Below are 23,316 nucleotides of genomic sequence, written 5' to 3'. Positions count from 1 at the left end.
AGACACACTGAACGTGTGTGAACGTTCCTGTGTTCCCTTGCGAGGGATGTGATGTTGTTTTTTTCAAGGGGTAATGGCTGCCTCACAGTCTCGGAAATGGGGACCAGGCTGTACGTCGGCACACGAAAACGCAGGCGCGTTAACGTTCACACTCATGCCTGTTATGATCATGCGGCTTAGCAGGTGGTTTATCCTTGGAAGTCATTTCAGAGGCGGGTGTCTGTCTAGACTTCAGTCACACAAACCATGCACGCGCGCGTAGACACACACACACACACACACACACACACACCCACACACACACACCTTTCCAACATGGACGGCAATATGTTAAAAAAGACACAGGACACTTATTTCGGTTCTCTCATTCTTTTTTCATCTTTTTTTCTCATAAATTGGAGTGACATTGTCTTAATCACAGGCAATAATCATTGAGGAATTTCTGAATTCAACAGACATTTCTACTATATCCATACCATACAGTCTCCCATTGCCCACCCGAGCCCAGTATTTCCCCTTATTCACAGAACTGTACAGTAGCCCACAGCCTATTAACTCTCTTATTAAAACCCCTTTATACACAATTGTCATTGAATGCTTCATAGAATTAGATATACAGAAGAACAGATCAACTTTACACAGACCCCTGATTGTGCATATCAGACCCTTTTTCCCAACAATTGCAGGTACTTAAAGACAATAAAGAATAACTTCTCTTTTTTTAGTATCTTTTTTCTGGACTACATATAGATAGTCCATACCTACGGTAGCCTATACATATGACCTTGGCTGTATTTCTACATCACTTAATACCATGTTAATGTTTTCTGGAAAGAAAGTCTGGGGACATACAATTTTATACATCAAACCAGACTCTATAAAATTGTCATTCTGAAGAAAGAAAAATCCCACTGCTAGAATGCAGAATCTTCAAACATAATTCCCACTGTTCTAGAATAAAAAGCATCTTTTACAGCTGCCGTGTATTAAATAAGAGCTAATACAGACAATAAGGCAATCAAAATATAGGAAAGAAAAGACAGGTGGAGTAAAACAGAATAGCCAAACGCGCTTTGCAGTTGGACTGGACTGACAGAAACAGTCAAACACACACACACAAACAGGATTTGATGGTTTCTTTGTTTTTGTAATGGTCTACCTAAGAGGTGGATTAAAAAAAAGGCATATGTCCTGCTCAGGTTGAGAAGTAAACACAGAGGTTAAAACTCTTAAGGGGACATTATTAAGCCCACCCACATTATAATCACCACCTGTTGTTGTTCTGTTAGTTTTAGTATCCTTACTACAGATTATGAAGCATGTGAACTTTCTGTGGGAGTTATGCATGTTATCTGTAATCACTAACAACCACTGTAAAAATCATGTGGATCATGAGTATAAACACTGTAAGCAAATGTCACCTCTATTAAACACTTAGAAACACTGCATTGAATGTCGCATGATTTTACAAATAAATGAACCTGTATATAATATGCATAACCTCTTATTTTTTACATGATAGAAAAGGCATTCATATAAGCACTATAAGGCTTCATGTTGATTCCTGGTAACTGAAGGCAGCTGTTGTACTATGTGAGATATGAATTTACATTGGCAAAATAGGTGATAGAAAATACGCAGATTGTGCAGGCAAACGAGAAAATATTGGTTACTAAAAATCTGGTATTAAAAAGCATGTTTCAGTTTATGAGATCACTCATTTTCCTCAGCGCATGATCGATGGTAGTGTGTGAGATTGAAATTTGGCACTAAAACAGGATAATTTCTACATACTGTTTTTACACTACACAAAACAAACTCTAGCTTAATTAGAAAATTGCAGAAGCCAACAAAATGAATCGTAAAAGTCAAAACGTGTTTAAAATATATATATATATTAAAAAATCAATAATAATCAAAAAATAACAACATGCTACGTTTCAGCAAAGACAGGCACCACTGTCCGGATGGCATTAAAATACCCTGTTCCCTTGTAACTCTCCTCTTTAAACTGTAATACTGAACAAAATGAGCGAAAGCAGAGCAACCTGAAGCACATTCTCTATTACAGGGCGAGTTAGGTGTGTGTGTGTAAAAAGTAAGTTGCAGGGGTGTGAAAACTAGTCAGACTATTGTCAACAGGTCAAACAGAGAAATTTGATGGAAATCTGCTGTCTGGCTAAGTATCTGTTAAATTTACATAGCAGTTGAGCCTGTGATTTGAGGGAGGCACAGTTTTAAATCTGAATGCAAGTTTGTGGGACCAAAGTAACCTAGGGATGGGAAGTACTACTTTAACACACTACCCTGGTTATGGTACTAAGGACAATAGGCCATGGACGGACACACACACACACACACACACACACACACACACACACACACACACACACACACACACACACACACACACACACACACACACACACACACACAAGCAGTTTCCGTTATATTGATCAGACACCTATCAGTCATCTGATTTTGTGCTCCCAGCCATCTGATGCCACTATGCTCAAATTAACAGAACAAAGAGTGTTTATAAAGTGTTAATCACACAGCAATATGGTATATGCAATCAGTTTTGTGTGTGTGTGTGTGTGTGTGTGTGTGTGTGTGTGTGTGTGTGTGTGTGTGTGTGTGTGTGTGTGTCCAGATCTTTTTTAGCAAACTGAGGCACAGCATGGCTGAGGCTTAGAAAACTGATCCACACGCACACTCACACACTCATGCACATACACAAACAGCACCGTAAGGCAATCTGATTACACAAACCATGGCAAATAAAGCTCTTCCATTTATCCAGTAGTTTTTCTTCACTTTGCTTATTTGTATCTATCTTTCAACTTTGTTCAGCATAGCGAACGCAAAGGAATGGGAAAGCACAACAACAACAACAAAAAAGGAAAAATCATTTTTCTTTTACAGAGCACATTGAGACCTGTGTAAAAATGGCTACAATCAAAAATGAGGCACTTTTATAAAAAAAAAAGTTGTATTTATATATAGATAGATAGATAGATTAGATATATTTTCAGTAATATTATGTCTGCTATATATTTTTGATCTATCATTATACTATTTAACATCTCTCTTACAATAATTTAAAGTTTGTGGTAGAGGAAAAAAAAGGAATATCATTGGCTCCTGGTTGGCAGTCAGAGTCGCAGTGGCCCTTCATAAGCGGCCGAAGGACACGTCCATCTCGGTGATCTCTGGAGGAAATGGCCGATAGTCTTTTGGCACAAATTTTGTTTTGATTGAAAATGGCAACTAATGAGAGGAAATGTTTTTATGAGGTGTCCACTGCTGAGGGATGTGGGCAATTGCACCATTTTTCAGGACACATCAGGTGCACACACAGACAAACACACTCACGCAGGAAGGACAGGTGCTGACTGGTCCAAACGCAGGAGCACATTAACAATCTGCAAACAGAAAAGCAGACAGAGACACTCGGTTAGGCATCTTAAAAGTATTTTTAAACAATCTCATAAGCACTTACTTGTTAAGAACTCATAATTACATTTTAAATATATTAAAATAGAAAAGATATTTGAAATTGTAAAAATATTTCACAATATTACTATTTTTACTGTATTTCTGGTACTTAAAAGAGTTGTTCACTTCCAGAACAAAAATGTACAGATAATTTACTCACCCCCTTTTCATCCAAGATGTTCATGTCTTTCTTTTTTCAGTCGATAAGAAATTATTTTCTTGAGAAATTAGTTTCTTGAGGAAAACATTTCAGGATTTCTCTCCATATAATAGTCTTCCAAAGTTTAAACTTCCAAAATGCAGTTTAAATGCAGCTTCAGGCTCTAAATTATCCCAATGAAGAAGGGTCTTATCTAGCGAAACAATCGGCCATTTTCGAAACATACTGACCATTTTTTTAACCTCAAATGCTTTTCTTGTCTATGTCTGCATGAACCGTGTAAACTGGGAAGTACTGACCCAGTGTTTACAAAGTGAACATGTAAAGAAGATAACACAGTGATGTGGATGATTTTAAAGTTGAAGTCGAGATGGGAGTTTTTGAACATACCCTAAGTGTATTGACCCGGATTACACAGATTAGGCATGCGCATCGCAGAGACAAGACAAGACAACCATTTGCGGTTAAAAAGAATATAAATTCTCAATTGTTTCACTACATAAAACCTTTTTTTCCCCGGCTGGGATCATTTAGAGCTATTTGAAGCTGTGTTTAAACTGCATTTTTTAGGTTCAAACTCGGGGGCACCATTGAAGTCCACTATATGGAGATAATTCCTGAAATGTTTTCCCCAATTTCACATAATTTCTTATCAGCTGAAGAAAGAAAGACATGAACATCTTAGATAACAAAGGGGTGAGTAAATTATCAGTAAATTTTTGTTTTGGAAGTGAACTAATCCTTTAAAGAAAAACTCTCAAAATTCATTCTTTCCAATACTTTTGACCTAGCAAATTTGGCCAGTAAGTTCGTTGTGCTCATTTTTTCAGAGATGAATTTGTACCATAAAAATTTGGTTCATTTGGCTGTTTACAATCTTAAGGCAGCAAACACAAAATTATGTTTTCACAGTGTTGCCTTCAGATGTGAGGTCATTAGACTACACTGGTGCCAGTCTACTGTATGCCATTACCTACAGTGGCAGTCTCATACTCTTAGTCTCGATGTTAAAACAAACAGCATACCAAAGGATAACATAGTCACAGAGGCACCAAACCACTTTCAGTTTAGTCTAGAGACAGGAGACAGTGGGAAAAGCTTCAGATACGCACACACACATTCAAGCAGAAAGCAGAAACACACACTTGAAAAATATCAGAAGGAAGCTGAATAGACAGTAATGGTAATAGCGTCACTAGAAACTGATCATCACTTAGATTTTTTTTATCCTGTTTACTCGAGAGTCTCTCTTCTTTCTTTCTGTCTATATTTTTTCTACTCTCTGTATAAAAGCATCAATGAACAACTCCCATGGGATTTGGCTTTTACTTGGAGTTCTTTATTTTCTCTTCACTGCACTTTCACTGTCAGACATGTTTAAGAAACATCAAAATTCTCTATTTCTGTTCTTTTTACTGCCAGTATTGCTATGTGCGCAATTAAGCAAATCTGATGCCGTATTCTCGGTGCCCACACACATAGACATAAACATCTGTCTATATGCACAAAAAGGCCAGACGGGTTCACAGTCAAAGATGTAGTGTAGTATGTGAACGGCCTACACACTCCAGTGAGAAGCACCTCACACTCAATCAGCACACTGCACAGGGCTCACACTGCAAACATTCCTCCCTGTGTAAAAGTGAGAGCGTGCCACCACACTGCAAACATTCCTCCCTGTGAAAGTCAGTGTAAGCTCACACACAACAACGATTCCACCCTGTCTAAAGCTGCGGTCATACTTAACTTTAAACATGTGAAATTTCTATAGACACTGCAGTGATTGTAATATGACCTTGTGCTGTCTCACATGTGTTTGAGAATTCAGAAAAATGTTTATTGACTAATTATAATACCGTTTATTGTTGTTTACAGTTTTCATATTTTATTTTTCCATATTTAACACATTTTACAAAATACCAGGTCCGTAACCGGGTCTGTAAAGTGACATAAACTGTATACCCCCTAAAATTTTAATTAATATGGATTTTTAAATGGAAGAGTTTGTTCACTTCCAGAAAAAAATGTGCTGATAATTTTCTAACCCCCATGTCATTCAAGATGTTCACGTCTTTCTTTCTTTAGCTGAAAGAAATTACGTTTTTTGAGGAAAACATTCCAGAATTTTTCTCCATATAGCGGACTTCAATGGTGGCCCATGGGTTGAAGGTCCAAATTGTAGTTTCTATGCTGCTTCAAAGGGTTCTACACGATCCCAGCCGACGAATAAGTGTCTTAACTAGTGAAACGATTGGTCGTTTTCTAAAAAAATTGCAAATTATGTGTTTTAACCACAAATGCTCGTCTTGCACTAGCTCGACCTCATGTGTTACGTAGTCACATTGGAAAGGTCACGCATGACACAGGCGGAAGTACTGACCCAGTGTTTACAAAGCGAACAAGCAAAAAAAGTCAAACGTACTTTACAAAAAGGTAAAACAACGATGTTGAACGATTTCAAAGTTGGAGAAGAAAATGAGATACTGAGTACACAGATGAATTAATAACCATGCGTGACCTTTCCAACATGATTACGTAATGTGTGAAGTCGCATGCGCATTGCAGAGCTAGTGCAAGACAAGCATTTGTGGTTAAAAAGTATATACATTTTTATTTATTTATTTTAGAATTTAGACCTTCAACCTGTTGGCCACCATTGAAGCCCACTATATGGAGAAAAATCCTGGAATGTTTTTTAGCTGAAGAAAGAAAGAAAGAGATGAACCTTTTGGATGACATATGGGTGAGTAAATTTTCAGGAAATTTTTATTCTGGAAGTGAACTAATCCTTTAATTCTTACTTTTATTGTTACTATTATTTGACCTGGATAGAGTTTAATAAAAGGTTCAGAGGAGCATGATAAAAAATAAGCATATATTTTGAAAAAATTGCTTATTTTGTTTCAAGTGACAATGCGCCTGAGAGCATGAGAGGCAGGCGCACTAACAAGGAGGCTAAAGACTGCAGCCACTAGCGTCTGCCACTAGTGCGCCTCTTGAGATCAGGGGTGTGAGGTTTACCTGCACAGCACATACCGCTGGCCTCCGTTACACTCACCCCCCTAAACCTCACTCCCATCCGGGGTCACGGCACCAATATAACCCCTACACCTGGGTCCTACTCGCACCCACTCCGAATGGGTCTCAAAACCCCGGTCTCCGGCATGAGAGGCAGGCGCACTAACAAGGAGGCTAAAGACTGCAGCCACTAGCATCTGCCACTAGTGCCCCTCTTGAGATCAGGGGAGTGAGGTTTACCTGCACAGCACATACTGCTGGCGTCCGTTACACTCACCCCCCTAAACCTCACTTTCATCTGGGTCATGGCACCAATATAACCCCTACACCTGTGTCCTACTCGCACCCGCTCCGAATGGGTCTCAAAACCCGGATCTCCGGCATGAGAGGCAGGCACACTAACAAGGAGGCTAAAGACTGCAGCCACTAGCATCTGCCACTAGTGCCCCTCTTGAGATCAGGGGAGTGAGGTTTACCTGCACAGCACCTACTGCTGACCTCCGTTACACTCACCCCCCTAAACCTCACTCCCATCCGGGTCACAGCACCAATGTAACCTCTACACCTGGGTCCTACTCGCACCCGCTCCGAATGGGTCTCAAAACCCGGGTCTCCGGCATGTAGAGTAAGGCGCACTAACAAGGAGGCTAAAGACTGCAGCCACTAGCGTCTGCCACTAGTGCCCCTCTTGAGATCAGGGGAGTGAGGTTTACCTGCACAGCACATACCGCCGGCGTCCGTTACACTCACCCCCCTAAACCTCACTCCCATCCGGGGTCATGGCACCAATATAACCCCTACACCTGGGTCCTACTCACACCCACTCCGAATGGGTCTCAAAACCCGGATCTCCGGCATGAGACGCAGGCGCACTAACAAGGAGGCTAAAGACTGCAGCCACTAGCGTCTGCCACTAGTGCCCCTCTTGAGATCAGGGGAGTGAGGTTTACCTGCACAGCACCTACCGCTGTGGTTATACAAATGGTCTCCAGCATGAGAGGCAGGTGCACTAACAAGGAGGCTAAAGACTGCAGCCACTAGCGTCTGCCACTAGTGCGCCTCTTGAGATCAGGGGAGTGAGGTTTACCTGCACAGCACATACTGCTGGCGTCCGTTACACTCACCCCCCTAAACCTCACTCTCATCTGGGTCATGGCACCAATATAACCCCTACACCTGGGTCCTACTCGCACCCGCTCCGAATGGGTCTAAAAACCCGGATCTCCGGCATGAGAGGCAGGCTCACTAACAAGGAGGCTAAAGACTGCAGCCACTAGCATCTGCCACTAGTGCCCCTCTTGAGATCAGGGGAGTGAGGTTTACCTGCACAGCACCTACCGCTGTGGTTATACAAATGGTAATCAATGTGCCAATCAAAAATCATGGTTACTACACTAAACCATGCTTAATTTTCGTAAGGGGTTAACTGAAAACAAAACTGATTTGATAAATCTCTGTCAAGCCAAACATTCACACCACTAACCCTTGATAATTTAAAAAGTAATGGTAATTTAAAAAGTAATGGTGATGAGACATGATTGTTGGCCGATATTCTGAAGATGGACAAGCATTTTAAAAATTCATTGAACAAATAATGTGAGTTTAACTATGCTCAATATTCTGTCAATTATATAGAAAGCAGTAGTAAGTCATTGGAACACACAAATGGCACCTATGAGAATATTCCACCACTAATATTCTACAATACAAAGTAAGTAGATCATATCTGTACATACAAACATATGCACAAAGTGTGAATCCACCACCTCATGAAAACTTGGAGGCTTGGAGTAAAACAGAAACACATCCAGCTGACTATAGTAAACTACAAGACCATTTTACTCTAATCACACAATTATTGGTAGCTCCCTCCTCTTCTCTCCAACACCGTCATATATATGCCAAATAGAGAGAACAGACATGAGTGAGACGAACTCAAAGACACAGAGGCTAGGATAGATATGTGTGTGCATGTGCTAGTGGAGAGAGAGAGACACGTAGAGAGTGGTTTCCATGTGTTTGGGTCTGTTTATGTACTTTGGGAGGTGTGTGTAAGGAAAAATTGTGATAGAGAATGTTGTATGGATCTGTGAAAGAGGACTTGCCAAGCAGAGTGTGACTTAAGTTTGAAAGGCTAAGAGAGAGAAAACAGACCTTCGAGAGTGTGAGTATGAACCAGTTATATTAATTATCTAATATTAAAGGTGCCATAGAATGGAAAACTGAATTTACCTTGGCATAGTTAAATAATAACAGTTCAGTACATGGACATGACATACCATGAGTCTCAAACACCATCGTTTCCTCCTTCTTATATAAATCTAGTATTTGCAAAAGACCACTGAAAAATAGGTAAATTCCAACATAACACCGACTGTTACGAAACAGTCGGTGTTACAGCCGAGATCGTTAATAGTTACGCCTCCAACATTTGCATCGCCCAATCATCGGTAACGTCAGCACATCAGTTAAACAAGGCAAGCCACAGAAGGGGCACGTTTACATTAATGCTAGCGCTAGCCTGTTACATTGCAATACATAGGATTTCACTTACCACATAAACAGAGAGATGCCTGCGCTGATGATGGTGAATGATGGAGAAATAACTGCCTGATGATGACGAATGATTTACAGATCCCGAGTATCACTGATGAGCAGCTCAACTTGTGTGGTAAGTACTTGTATCTGCATTGTAACTTTACACAGAGCACATGCATCACAGTAAACAGACTAAAATGTCCGCGATTCAAAACGGCAGATTCAACAAACCACATATTAAAAGCAGCTAGAGCTCCTAATTAAATATATATTTTTATCCATGTGCGAGCTATTGAGCTCTGTGAAACAGCCAATCAGAGCAGAGCTCATTAATATCCATGAAGCTTCCAAATAAGGCAAAAACAGAGCCTTTTATTCTAAGGGCAAATCCTAGGGTTGTAAATGGACCTGTAAAACCATTTCTGGAGATTTTTTGCCCTTTCATATGCCATATACCTTCTATGTAGATATCAGAGAACAATTTTAAATATTCTCTCAATGCATTCTATGGCACCTTTAAGTTTTATTAATAATATTATCTAGAACAGTGTTTACAATGGGCTGCATTTAAGATGGGGTCAGTAAGATTTTTTTGAAAATGATTTCTATTTGAAATAAACATTCAACAACTTATTATTCATTAAAAAAAATCCCCTCCAAAAATCAGCATATTATGAGACATCTTGTGACACTGAAACTGGAGTAATTGTTGCTGGAAAATGCAGCTTTTCAGGAATATTCAATATTACTATTTTTACTGTATTTTTGATATAGCCTTGGTGAGCATAAGAGACTTCAAAAACATTTTTCACACTGATTATTGATTCACATGAACAATGAGCAGAAATCAAGATGCACAATAATTCTCAAGACACATTAGTGTGTCTCATCAGCAATGCTATATCTCCCAATATAATTGTTCATTTGTGACATCACTGGTAGTGGGCAGGGCGCATCCCATGCTCCTTGGAAGAGCCCCACACATTTGCTGTATATGTGTGTGTGAACTGGCCAGCTGCCGCCTTCACCTTACTGTATGAAATGCCACAGACTCTCTAGAGCAATGAAATTAATCCAACAACACATATTCACACTCACTCTCTCTCTCTCACACACACACACACACACACACACACACACACACACACACACACACACACACACACACACACACACACACACACTCTGAACCTCACTCAGCAGTCTAAACACACACATTACAACTCTCTATTTCTCATTCTCTAAACTAGCAGTCTAACTATGTCTATACCCACTCCTGCTCTGAGTGCATACACATGAGTGAGTGTTTGTGTGACAGTATGTGTGTGGATGGTTTGTTAACAGCAGACAGATCAATTGGCTCTGCTCTCGGTACACCCACTTGAGTTAACCATAATCTCCCTGCAGACAAGCACCTACCCACACACATATACTCATATGCATACACTCACACACACACAAACTTATTTTCTTCTAGACACACACACAAACACACACATATATACACATATACACATGCAGATGGTGTTTGCTTAACAAAAATAGTAACATAGTTTCTGTTGTCAATCTTTTACAGTATTCTCAATTGAGTGAATTTTAGGATTTCAAAGGTGAATTCACAAATTTAAAACATATTATAAATTACTCCTTGATCACTTAATCCACTTAATTACTAAAATGTACTCAAATATTACTAAAATATTTACATAACACAAATGAAAAGCCAAATATTTATTGGCAGGATTAGGGTTTTGAACAGTAAGAGTTTTAATATTTTTAAAGAAGTCTTATCTGCTCACCAAGCCTGCATTTATTTGATACAAAAACAGTAAAAAATTTAAATATTTGTACTATTTAAAAAAACAGTTTTCTATTTGAATATATTTTAAAATGTAATTTATTCCTGTCATCAAAGATACATTTCCAGCTTCATTACTTGAGTCTTCAGTGTCACATGATCCTTCAGAAATCATTCTAATCATTCATTCTAAACAGCTGATTTGCTGTTCAAGAAACATTTATTATTATTATTATTATTATTATTATTATTATTATTATTATTATTATTATTATTATTATTATCAATATTTAAAACAGCTGAGTAAATTTTTTCAGGATTCTTTGATGGGAAAAAAAGATCCAAAAATCAGCATTTGTCTGAAATAAAAAGCTTTTGTCACATTATGCACAAAAGCTTGGAGTTAGTATTTTTTATACTGAAATTATAGAAATTAATACTTTTATTTAGCAAGGATGCTTTAAATTGATCAAAAAATTATAATAAAGACATTTATAATGTTACAAAAGATTTATATTTCAGATAAATGCTGTTCACTTTCTATTCATCAAAGAAACCTGAAAAACATTTACTCAGTTTTTTAACATAATAATAATAATAATAAAAGTTTTTTGAGCAGAAAATCTGAATATGAGAATAAATTCTGAAAGATCATGTGACACTGAAGACCAGAGTAATGATGCTAAAAATTAAGCTCTGAAATCACAGGAATAAATTATATTTTAAATTTATTCAAATAGAAAACAGTTATTTTAAATAGTAAAAATATTTGAAATTTTACAGTTTATGCTGTGCTTTGGATCAAATAAATGCAGGCTTGGTGATCAGAAGAGACCTCTTTAAAAAACATAAAAACTGTTCAAAAACCTTTGACTGCTAGTGTAGATAAAAAGCCCCAGCCTAAGAACTAAGGGTGGCCTAACAAAAGTAAAGATCTTTGCACAGAGTCAGAAATTTTTGCACATTAAAAAAATAAATATGATCTCATGTTGTGTCAACTGCGTTTACACACTGCCTACAAAACGTTCGGTTGTCATAAAAATTTTTTTTGGATCAGGTTCTATTTTTGCGTTTTCGCATCCGTAGCAAGCATTTTGTTAGGAAAGGATGACGAATCCGAAAAAAGCGATATAGATTTGTATAAATCAGAACCCCTTTCACATTTCCAAGGTTTACGGTCATAGTTGGTATAAACTCCTAGTGGTGAATGAAGGAAAATACTGAGAATTGGATACTGTCTTCAAAGGAAAGAGAGAAATTTGCTATTAATCCCTTAATGTAATATCTAGTTAATATAATCTAGTTTTAATATACCCTAGTGAAAAATAAATATACTAAAATGTATCTGAATTGATTGTGATTTTGCTAAAGTGGAACTATTGCAAACACTTCTGGTACACTTTAAATATCTTGTATTTAAAGACCAATATTATTCGACAATCATACAATCCTCATCAATAGTGACATTAAAAGACATTTTAGGCCCAATATTAAGAAATGTGCATTGTGTACAAGTAGTACTCTAAATAAAGTTTAATTATAATTTTTAAATCAGTAAATCTCGAGTGATGTTTAAACACGTTATCACAGTCTGTTAAAAGGATCTCCAGAAAGATCTCCAGGACCATGGTTTATTATAACTATTATATATTAAACTAATTATTAACACATTTTATTTTATCAAAAAATATTCACGGCAGTAGTAACTAGATCTGCAGAAGAAACAGTTGTTTGCTTGTGGGTCTGTGACTGTCAGTCTAGATTTTACACCTTTGCTGACCTCGACCCTAATGAGCATGTACAGTATATATATATGTCTGTGTGGTACTGTGAAAGACTTGGAAAGGATGGGTGCTGAAGCTTTGGCTGACAATCAGAGACTGAAGGAGAAAGACAGACAAGCAGGGGGGAGAAAATGAACAACACTCTCATTAGTATCACTAAGGAAACGAAACGGATGAGTCTTCCTTTGACGTAGGACAAATCAAAAGTCCAAAATAAGCATCAAATCTTTCCTTTTACACCACAAGCACATGTTTTTTCATGTCATAGAAAGTTCTAGGTGTGAACTCAAATAAACATAGCTCAAAACTTCAAAATATAACCTTCAAAAGGTCAAGCATGTATATTAACATTACATTTAAAAACAACTGCAACACAAGTTAAAAGCCCAGAGCTTCAGAGTAAATCCCACACTGTAACTGCCACCAACTAGTAATGTTGCGAGTCAGTAAATAACAACTTCCTTAGGAAATACTTTTAAAGCTTGACACTAACATTAATTACTCACTTTTCAAATATTATTTACAAAATAACTGGTTTCTATTAAGCCACATTATTATTACTACTAAACTACATTTTTTTCTGTTACTGTTCGATGTATTATTTAATATAATTTTAATCTGACTTTATTTCCTTTAATCTTATTGTTTTTGTATTATTTTCACATTTTTACACTCATTTCCACGGACCCCCTAGCACAGACTCCCATTGAAAATCCCTTTGCAAGTTAAAGGCTTGATGATAACAGAATTCTAAGCAACCTTAAAAAAAAAACTTTACATGTTGTAAAATGATAACAAGACATCTTGTGATGACTGCACGTTTTGTATTGAGATGCAGAACAGGCCTTTGAATGAAATTGCACTGTTCCTTTATTCAGTGGATTTTGCTTCTTCAGGTCCAATAAGGTTGCAGGATCAGATGTAGACTACAAAGACCTTCTAATGCAATTCATATAACAGAACAAAACAACCAAAAAAATAAAAACCACAAGACGCAGAATCAGCACATGAAAGCAGCTTACGAAAGGAGAGCAAAGATTTGTGCTTTAACAACAAATATGCATGCAGACATGCTAAACTACAGCCCTGAGAGGTGTGTTACTGGGAAGAGTTACACTGAGGACAAACAGTTTTTTTCGCTCAATTTTTTAACTGATGATAATTCTAGCTGGGTAATGAATCACTGCACATGCACAAAACACACTGCCATGCATTTATGCTGGTGTGAGTAAATGCCCTCCTTCAGGTCCACTATAAAGGAATGTATTCTCCTCCGGACTGCTGATGGGTCGGCTAGATTACAGCTCCTCTGACCTACAGCAACCTGCTTGTCTAGACAGCTTTGGGTCGGAGCAGATTCCCCTCTTCTTAGCACCAGTGTGGTGACTGGGTTTGTATGAGGTAAAGCCTTCAGAGCGTCACTTTGAGTCACACAATACCCTGCATTGATGCTCTGACTCCTTGTCTGTCTCTGTTAATCTTTTTCTGTCTATCAAGTCTCAACCTTACTGTCTTTCAGAGGCCACATACTCTCTGTTAGTCCATTCTTTTGTTTTCTGGTGTCATCTTTCTTTCAACTACTAAAAACCTTTCTTTGTCTTTCATACTATTCGTCTTATACAATTTCCAATTTCCACCCCCGCACACTTTCCCCACTGATGGTAAGTAGTTTAAGTAAGATGGTTTTCAGGATCTTTATCAAGCCTAGCACTGAAGTAAATTGCAAAGTCAAGGATACACATTTTGAACAAGGCTAAAGCTTTTTTTTTTTTTTCCTGCAAATCTGAGGTATGTGAGTTATGGAAGATGGGATGCTTACACAAATTAGTGGCGCATGCTATGTCAGCACAATCAGTGCTGAACGCATCACAGTGCCACAGTGTTTAACTCTTTTGAAGAAATCATGACGTTCCAAACCCGCAAGACCTTCATTCATCTTCAGAATACAAATTAAGATATTTTTAAGAGCTTTCTGACAGCAACGCAACTACCACATTCAAGGCCCAGAAAAGTAGTAAGGACATAATTAAAACAGTCCATTTAACATTAGTGACTTAACCGTCACATGTTATTTAAGCCATGAGAATACATTGTGTGTGCTAAGAACTCAAAAAGTATTCTTGTAGCTTCATAACATTAATACGGTTGAACCACTGATGTCACATGAACTATTTTAACAACGGCCTTACTACCTTTCTGTGCCAATGTCAGTTGCTGTCTATGCAGGTTTAGAAAGCTCTCAGATTTTAGTCAAAAATATTTTAATTTGTGTTCTGAAGATGAACGAAGGTCTTACAAGTTTGAAACAACATGAGGGTGAGTAATTAATTGCAAAATTTTCATTTTTGGGGTGAACTGACTCTTTAAGACATTTTAGGTGAACATTCAATTTTATGCAAACCAGGGATCAGGTGGAGTATTGAGAACCATTGGATTACACTGACCTGAACCATGTGACAAAAGCAAAAGAAGCCACTCATTGACAAGTTGTTTTAATACAGCTATATGCAGCGGCTTTGTGGTCAATGGCATGAAACAGTACAGTGGTGGCCAAAATTATTAAAACACTAGTATTTTCACCAGCTAAAAATTGTTTTAAGTCAGTTATTTCTATCTTTTGCTGTAGTGTGTCAGTAGGAAATATAAGTTTACATTTCCAAACATTCATTTTGGCATTAATTTTGCCTACAATTTTGGCCACTACTGTAAATTCCAAATGAAAATCATGTCCTTAGTCCCAATTTATAGCTAAAACACTTAATAAAAGATAGAAATTTGAGTAGTACATTCTTGCTGTCTATATGTTACAGAGAGAGATAGAAGGTCAAGATGAAAGACTTAGAGGAAAGAAAGAAGAGAGAGAGAAAGAGAAAAGAGGAGAGAGATGAGTAGAAGCAGAACCACATTCAGGAACATTTTCAGCAAGACTGAAGTTAAATAGCCATAATTATCTACAATCACAGTGAGTTAAATATATATGCGGATACAGGGCTACTCAGAGGTATCCCTTATAAACACTTAGACAATCCACAAATATGCTATATTCCCTATCCACACACATCACAGGCACAAACATGCATATGTCTGTACTTACACTGCCCTTACCATGTGCTCATGAACTGTAACAAACGCACACTCACAACCAACAACCTAAATGATCTGTGGTTAATACTTCAACGCAGAAGCTGTCAGATTCTTCTTACACTCCACCTCCCTTCCCCTAATGGAACCAGGCAGAGAGCAGTCCAAATACAGAACTAGTCCTCTTACAATATTTACTATTGTTCTATAACAAAAGAAAGAAAGGAGTGAGGCCCCAAAATAACCCTTTACTAACACGGTGAGCCTCAGCAGAAAATATTTTGAAATGTCCAACACAAATAGACTGAATAACAAATTTTAAAAAATGACTGCATCCATGCCTCGAATGAACAGTGGAATAGTATGTTGATGGAGAAGGAAACACAGTATGTAAGTTTAGCGAAAAGGACAATGCTTTTACCTTTGCTGTCTTTCCTGCTGCTCTGATGAACTCTCAATTCATCTGATTTGATGAAATCAATGCTGGCATATGTGTTGATGCTGGAGCTGGTGTTTCCTCCTGCTCCACCCAATCCCCCAGTCAACCCTCCTACTACAGGAGAGAAAAAAGAATGAGGGCCAGAGGGTCCATCCACACCGGTTTGATTCTCCTTACTGACCAAGTCCAAATCAATGTAGTTCAGGCCTTGCTCCAGGGTTAAGGAAGATGCCTGAGCAGCAGGAAGGTTTGCTACTCCAGGGCTGGCACACTGTGGAGAGGGTGGCTGATTATTAGACCAAAGGTTGCTCTCTAATCCTTGCTGTCGTGGTGGACCCACATGTGGTGTTTCAGAAAAAGAAGAAGGGGAAGCTGAGGGGGAGAGGGGGTGTGTTGGGGGAGTGATGAACGTCTCTGAGCGATGCCGCCTTCTCGCTGTTGATTCAGCCCGGACTAGACGGGCACCCTTATCTACGTTTGAAAAAGCCTTGGGTGAGGGGAAATTCATGTTCTGCTCCTGCTCCATGGAGGATGGCAGAGGTGTTTGGCCAGCTTTTGGGGACTTGGATGATGTATCCGCACCCAGTCCAAATTTCATCTCAGTATAGTCTGTAAAAGGAGCAGCGGACACATCTGTAGATTTCAAACCCGTCATGCTGCTCTTCCTGAGTCCTATTTCCATTTCTTGTTCTACTTGAGGAGCTCTGCTGATCTTCTCTCTTACCTTTGGGGCAGGTTTAAATGAAGAGAGGGTCGTGAGGGAAGAAGGTGAGTTACCTAAGTCCATGTTTACATATTCAGACGATAAAGAGATGGAGGTGGAGAGGGGTGCTGAGAAGCTCCGAGGAAGGTTGGCAGATCCACCTTGACATGGCTGTGGTCGGTGAAAGGCTCTTTGATGTCCTTGTGCTATAGAGTTCCCTGGCTCAGCTGTAGTCCTCCCTTTGTTATGTCCTCCTCGCTCACCCTGATATACAATGCTCACATACTCTCCAGGGCTCTGGGATGCAGTTGGGAGCAAAGCCTCTCTGACTCTCGGCAGCGTATTGGCTTTGGACATATCCACAAAATAACTGGACGGCTTGTCCTTCCTTGACTGTAAATGACCCTGTTTCTGAACACCTGGCCCACATCTTTGCTGGTGATGGTGTTGGGCTGAAACTTTGGGGTGAGCCCCCCCTACCCTGTGTCCTGCATTCAACCTAGTTGCTCTTCCCACTCCACCAACAGACAGAGACAGTGACCTGTCCTCAAGGCTTTCGCTGCTAGCTGAGCTAGAGGAAAAAGAGGATGAGGACAGAGAGAGTTGTCCACCACCACCTGAGCCCACAGGTGTGCCCCCTCCACAGTGGTAACCACTATGCCCAACTTTTCCTCCAGCTTCACCTCTACCCATACAAACCCTGTCCAGATCGTCCCCAAAACGGGTTGAGAGGGCCGTGTGTTTGTATGAACGTGGCAGCGAAAAATAAGAATAAACCATCTTTGACTGCAGTGGTTGCTGCTCTGGGTGTGATGGAGGAGTACTGCAAGCTGACCTGGCACTTATAGGTGACATGTTCATGTAGTCACTGCCTGCCCGACTTTCCATGCTGCCCCTGCTGCCCCAAATGCATCCACTTAGGGTATGTAAGTCTGGTGAACAACTGCTGTTAGGAGACATCATCATGTAGCCCTCATTGATGGGTAGGCGGATGTGCTGAGGTGGTGAGACACTATTGTTGGGGGTCATGGCCATGTATTCATCTCCACCCTTTGGCACTACATCTGAACCAGAACCTGAAAGTGACAATGAAGCAGGAGGAGCCGTAACGCCTGGTAGCATAGACATGTATCCACTGTCAATCGAGGAGTCTTCAGGCCCTCCTTTAGTACTGACCCCTTTATCTGCTGAGTTTTCCTGCACCAGTGATGTTGTCGCTGAACCCCCTGAGCCTCGGCGAGATGTGAAAGACTCTCTGCTTGCACTGCGTGACATCACTGCATAGTCTTCTTCCTCCTCTTCTTCTTCCTCCCTGCGGCGTGGGACCAGACGCTCTTGGGTAGAGATGGGGGGTAGGGAAGCACGCTTGCTGAGCAGCCTGCGCTCAGCCTCAGACTCGCGACTAGATGAACGACGAAGCACCCTGCGTCCATGAACACGTTTGTGAGACCCTTCTCTGTGACCCATCAGAATATAACTGGCTCCACCTTCAACAAGGGCAGCAGGGAGTCCTGCGGCTAGCAGGGAGTGCTCTCCAGGGCTGGAGCCGTACTCATCTGACGAACCATAATCACTGGGTGATCCCGACATGGATACTCTCTGAGGAATTCGAGCATAAGTGCAGATGGGCACCGTTCCAAAAGCAGCTCCACCTAACCCACATTCTGACCCATGACCAGAGCTTGACGAGAGGCTGGGGGCTGGGGAAGGTGCAGGGTTAGGAGTGTATCGTGCAAGGCTGAGGGTGATCTTTGCTGGAGTTGGTGCTCGTGTAGGTTTAGGCCTCAGGGTTGGGGTTGTTGAGCAGGATGAACCATTGAGACTTGGACTTGTGCTGAGCGCCGTTGCTCTGCCTCCTCCATCATCCGTACGAGCCCCAATGCTGGCTGTCCGTGACCTAGAGAATCCGTGCCGTGGAGTCGGAGATGTGTTGCTGTTGGAGGCTCCAGGAGTTTCTGTTCTAGCACGTCTGGAAAAGCCAACCTGTGAAGGTGGCAGATTCGGGTGGTGTCGTCTAGAAGGTACACTGATAGGGTTAGAGGCAGTTCCTCCTCCACAGCTCACGCCAACAGTCTGGGATTTGCTTCTTTGACGAAACTCCTCACTCAGAGCCTTCATAGCCTCAAGAAGGGTCTCATGCATGTTCTGCGCCACCACTGAATCCTCTACTTGCATCCAGAACTCTCCAGGACCGGTCATGGCAGAACGACCCACTTCAATGAAAAAGAAGTTCTCTGAATGGCCACAGCGTCGCACATTCATCAACTGGAGGACCACAGCTGCAACATCAGAGTTGAGTTTGACAAAGTTGACCGTTTTGTCTGTCAAGCAAAGTCGGTAGATTCCAACTAGATTCCTGGCCTGGCCCAAACCTTTAGGCCAGACTTTAACTTGCCAGACTTCCCTAAAGGCAGGGCCAGGGGAAGGCAGTCCACAGTCTCCTCCACTGCCACACTCATCAGGAGTCTTACCTACAGACATAAAATAAGAAAAAGAAACACAATTAAAACATTAAATAAATGCGCATATATTTAAAGAAATTGTAATGTAAAGTGTGTTTTGCACTGTGTTGATTGTATTTACACTACCAGTCAAAGGTTTTTGGATAGTAAGATTTTTAATGTTTTTTTAAAGAAGTCTCTTCTGTTCACCATGCCTGCATTTATTTGATCCAAAATACAGCAAAAGCATTAATACTGTGAATTATTTTACTATTTAAAATAACTGCATTCTATTTGAATATATTATAAAGTGTAATTTATTCCTGCGATCAAAGCAAAATTTTCAGCTTCATTACTCCAGTGTTCAGTGTCACATGATCCTTTAGAAATCATTCTAATATGTGGATTTGCTGTTCAAGAAACATGTATTGTTATTATTATTATTATCAATATTTAAAATAGTTTAGTACATTTTTCGAGGATGCTTTAAATTGATGATAAGGCATTTATAATGTTACTAACGATTTCTATTTCAGATAAATGCTGTTCTTCTGAACTTTCTATTCATCAAAGAAACCTGAAAAAATTCTACTCAACAATATAATAACTAAATGTTTTTGAGCAGCAAATCAGAATATTGGAATGATTTCTGAAGGATCATGTGACTGGAGTAATGATGCTAAAACTTCAGCTTTGAAATCACAGGAATAAATGACATTTTAAAATATATTCAAAAAGAAAACAGTTATTTTAAATGATAATAAAAAAAATTAAACTGTTTTTGCTGTACTTTAGATTAAATAAATGAAGGCTTGGTGAGCAGAAGAGACTAAAAAAACATAAATCTTACTGTCCAAAAACTTTTGACTGGTAGTGCACTTATAGACATAATTTAACATCCAATTTCTACCTTCAAATAAGAATTGTCACAAAAAATAAATATTTTTCCGTAAACCACACTATAAATTGAAGGTAGCTTTGTGTTATTAAGCTAATATAAAGAAAATTAAAGTCACTTGCTGGTCACATCCTAAAACTTTGGATTGAATTTCATAGGGTAAGTGGAAAATGCAAACATAATGTTATACATATTTAGAGAATTTTTTTATTATTTTCCTTTTTTAACCCAATGTCGTCATCTTAGAACTGCCATACTTGTGTGTAGGTTTTTTTTTTATTAAACATACACATTTAAATGACTTCATTACCACAAATTATTTTTCAATTATTTATCCTCACCTATATTTGTGCAGGTCAAAACGGCAAATTTGTTATATTTGTGACAGTATTAAAGTAGCCCTGCAACCAAACCAGTCAGATCAGGTCAGGATTAATTTTGACTGATTAGTCTATAATAACTGCAGCAGGGGCAGTCTATAAAGTCTATAATATACTAACTGGTTGTAGCTGTTTTTTGCATACCATTCGAGTTTATTCCACCAATGTTGCACTTGCACATTGTGTAGTGTGCTTGTAAAAAACTGAGAACATTAAAGATGCTCTCTGTGCAGTAGCTTGATACAAACACCACTGCCAAGTGAATCCATTGTGGCCTTTACGGATGCTTATCAAACCGAGAAAGGCATATAGAATCGCTTGCTCGGCAACTAATGTCTCCATACCATCACGCTGATGGCCTGCTGTTCAACCCGGTGATCGGTTCATTCAACGGCGGGGTGGGGGAATCATATTCTACCAAAACACGAGGGATGGGGCAAGAGGAGACCCGTATTCCAATAAACACGCACGGCTGCCGCGGCTCCCCTCCCCGGCAGAATCGCTATGACAGAAATGTAGGTTACACGCACAACATGCACAAATGTGTAGAAAAACAAAAACAGTCGTGAGCGCTGCAGCAGCGTCCGCTGCACAATGCGCCACTCTTGCGCTACGCGCTATAGTAGTTCTGTCTAGTGCTGTGAGCATTTAAATATTGAACATTCTGCATCTCGATTTTCTATAAACCACCTCATTAAAATCAAATTACGAATTCGTCAATTTATGAATGCACTGAATGGCTGTACAAAGCATGCACCGTAATCAATCTGGCCATTTTAATACCGCGTGCGTCCACATTTCCAGGTGTGGTGGGTATATTAAACAGACGGGTGGGGTAGAACGTGCATTTGAATCCAAACCGCTTTGCAATTATAGATCCACTGAAGCCAAGGGGGCTCCCTTCATCAACTCGCAAGTTGATGGGCAGGTTAAGCAACTACAACCACCAAGGTCCATGCTGCAGCCTATATATGAATGACAGATTCGACTCAAGGCTACAATCATAATTTTCTGGCTCACATTTACATTGTAGATCCAGCATGGCCTGGTACCATTCGTTTTGGACCTCCTCGGTGTCCGCGGCTATGGCAAAGCTCTCCCCACGGGTATACAGCACTATCATGTGCTTGTTCTTTGAATCTGCCCGTTTGTTGATGTTGAAGCAAGAGTCCAGGTTCACTGCTTTCTTTGGGACCGGTGACTTGCTTCGGAATTTCTTTTCGTTTTCGTAATATTCGAGTCTGGCCGGGCCCTGCTCCGACGCAGCCCGGAGAACGAAAAAGCGCCGGTGCATAGATTTCTGCTTGCGGAGATAACCGCTTTTCCGCACGTCCTCGTAGCTCTGCTGCTCCATCGCCGCCTGGTTCTCCATTGCTGGGCGAGTTGCTTGTTTTTTTTTTATCCACCAATGTCTGCCTAAAATCTGTGGTATGTTTTACATTCGTTCATGGTAGCAGCAATTCCCTTCTCTCTCATCATGCAATCACGCGCCCTCGAGGAGAGCCCAAATAAGCGCTGGAGCTTGTTTTCCTCCTGGTCCAGCTTGTATGGTGGTGTGCACCCAGGCTCCACTGACAGGCGTGCACATGCGGCATGCGACGTCTGCACTAGCATGCAGTTCTGCTGTGTATCATTGCAAGCGTACCAGAATTGTTTACTGTACAGCTCTAGCCCGCACACTCGGATGCCCCCCTCTGCCTGTGCGTCTATGAGACTGGTAAACCCGTTAATGCCACTTCATGTACACGGTGTACGCTGAGCGGAACTGAGACTGAATTGATTTCGGTGATGTCTGGAGATGGATTCGTTCAACGAGACAGTTCAGCATCCTCTGGGTTTAATGAACACATTTCGCGTGCCAGATTTTCTATTCCACATAAAATGTTTTTTTTTTTAATTGCCAGTTTTTAAAATTGGATGTGGCAATTTGTGGGAAATGCATCTTAAATGTTTTAAAATTATTATTTTCAAGGAAAATTTATACATGATTCTGTTTTTCACGTAGTAGTGCATTTTTTAATTATTAAATGCGGAATTCCCTTCTCTCCGGTCATTGGCAAGTCTCTTGCGCTAGTGTATCCCTCATAGCGAGGCGTTTGCGACACCTGTTGGTTGCCTTTTGCAATTTTTTGTGTCAGTGCAATACGGTGAAACTCACTTGCCAGTTTTCACCTGTATCAAGAAATTAGACGAATATTCATGCTGACTAAATTTATTCTGATGCAAAATTACTATCTGCAGTTTGCGAAAATGCATGCACATAATTCATTTAGGAGAGACCGGGGATGATTGTAACATTTTTAACATTTCTGTCTGCATTTCTGAGTTTTTTTAAGCCAGTGCATTCAAAATGTGATTCAGACAAGTTACAAGTGTCTGCTATTAAATGGCGTAGCTGTTATCTTTGCAGCACAAACAGAAAATACATGGTTTCAAACACAAGGAGTGAAATATTACAATTCACCTCATTGTCTGGGTTAGTAACACACCCTGATATCCACCAGGATGAGATGTAAAATTATGCAACAAGAATTATGACAAAAATGGATTCAGAAAGCTTTTATTCAACACTGGCTTT

The 23,316-nt window shown here is 39.8% G+C and overlaps 1 protein-coding gene across 1 annotated transcript; it reads right to left on the bottom strand.

Moving 5' to 3' along the window:
• Positions 1 to 372: 372 nt before the first annotated feature.
• On the bottom strand, positions 373 to 22,423 carry LOC141335848 (insulin receptor substrate 1). Its single transcript, XM_073841403.1, has 3 exons — positions 21,759 to 22,423; positions 16,299 to 19,490; positions 373 to 3,425 (listed from the first exon to the last, which is right to left on the bottom strand). The coding sequence occupies exons 1-3, from the start codon at positions 22,108 to 22,110 to the stop codon at positions 3,418 to 3,420; spliced, it is 3,552 nt and encodes a 1,183-aa protein (XP_073697504.1). The 5' UTR covers positions 22,111 to 22,423; the 3' UTR covers positions 373 to 3,417.
• Positions 22,424 to 23,316: the final 893 nt, after the last annotated feature.

This window comes from Garra rufa, chromosome 5 (assembly GCF_049309525.1).
Source record: "Garra rufa chromosome 5, GarRuf1.0, whole genome shotgun sequence".
In the NCBI taxonomy this organism is placed as follows: Eukaryota; Metazoa; Chordata; class Actinopteri; order Cypriniformes; family Cyprinidae; genus Garra; species Garra rufa.
Note: the sequence above shows the minus strand (reverse complement) of the source record. Positions and strands in the feature narration are given on the sequence as shown.

What these genes read in the sequence shown, in the direction of transcription:
- LOC141335848 (XM_073841403.1), bottom strand. Translation starts at nt 22,110, where the DNA reads ATGGAGAACCAGGCGGCGATGGAGCAGCAGAGCTACGAGGACGTGCGG. An exon ending in GCTGGATCTACAATGTAAAT is followed by an intron (nt 19,491 to 21,758) that starts GTGAGCCAGAAA and finishes TTATGTCTGTAG; the next exon opens with GTAAGACTCCTGATGAGTGT.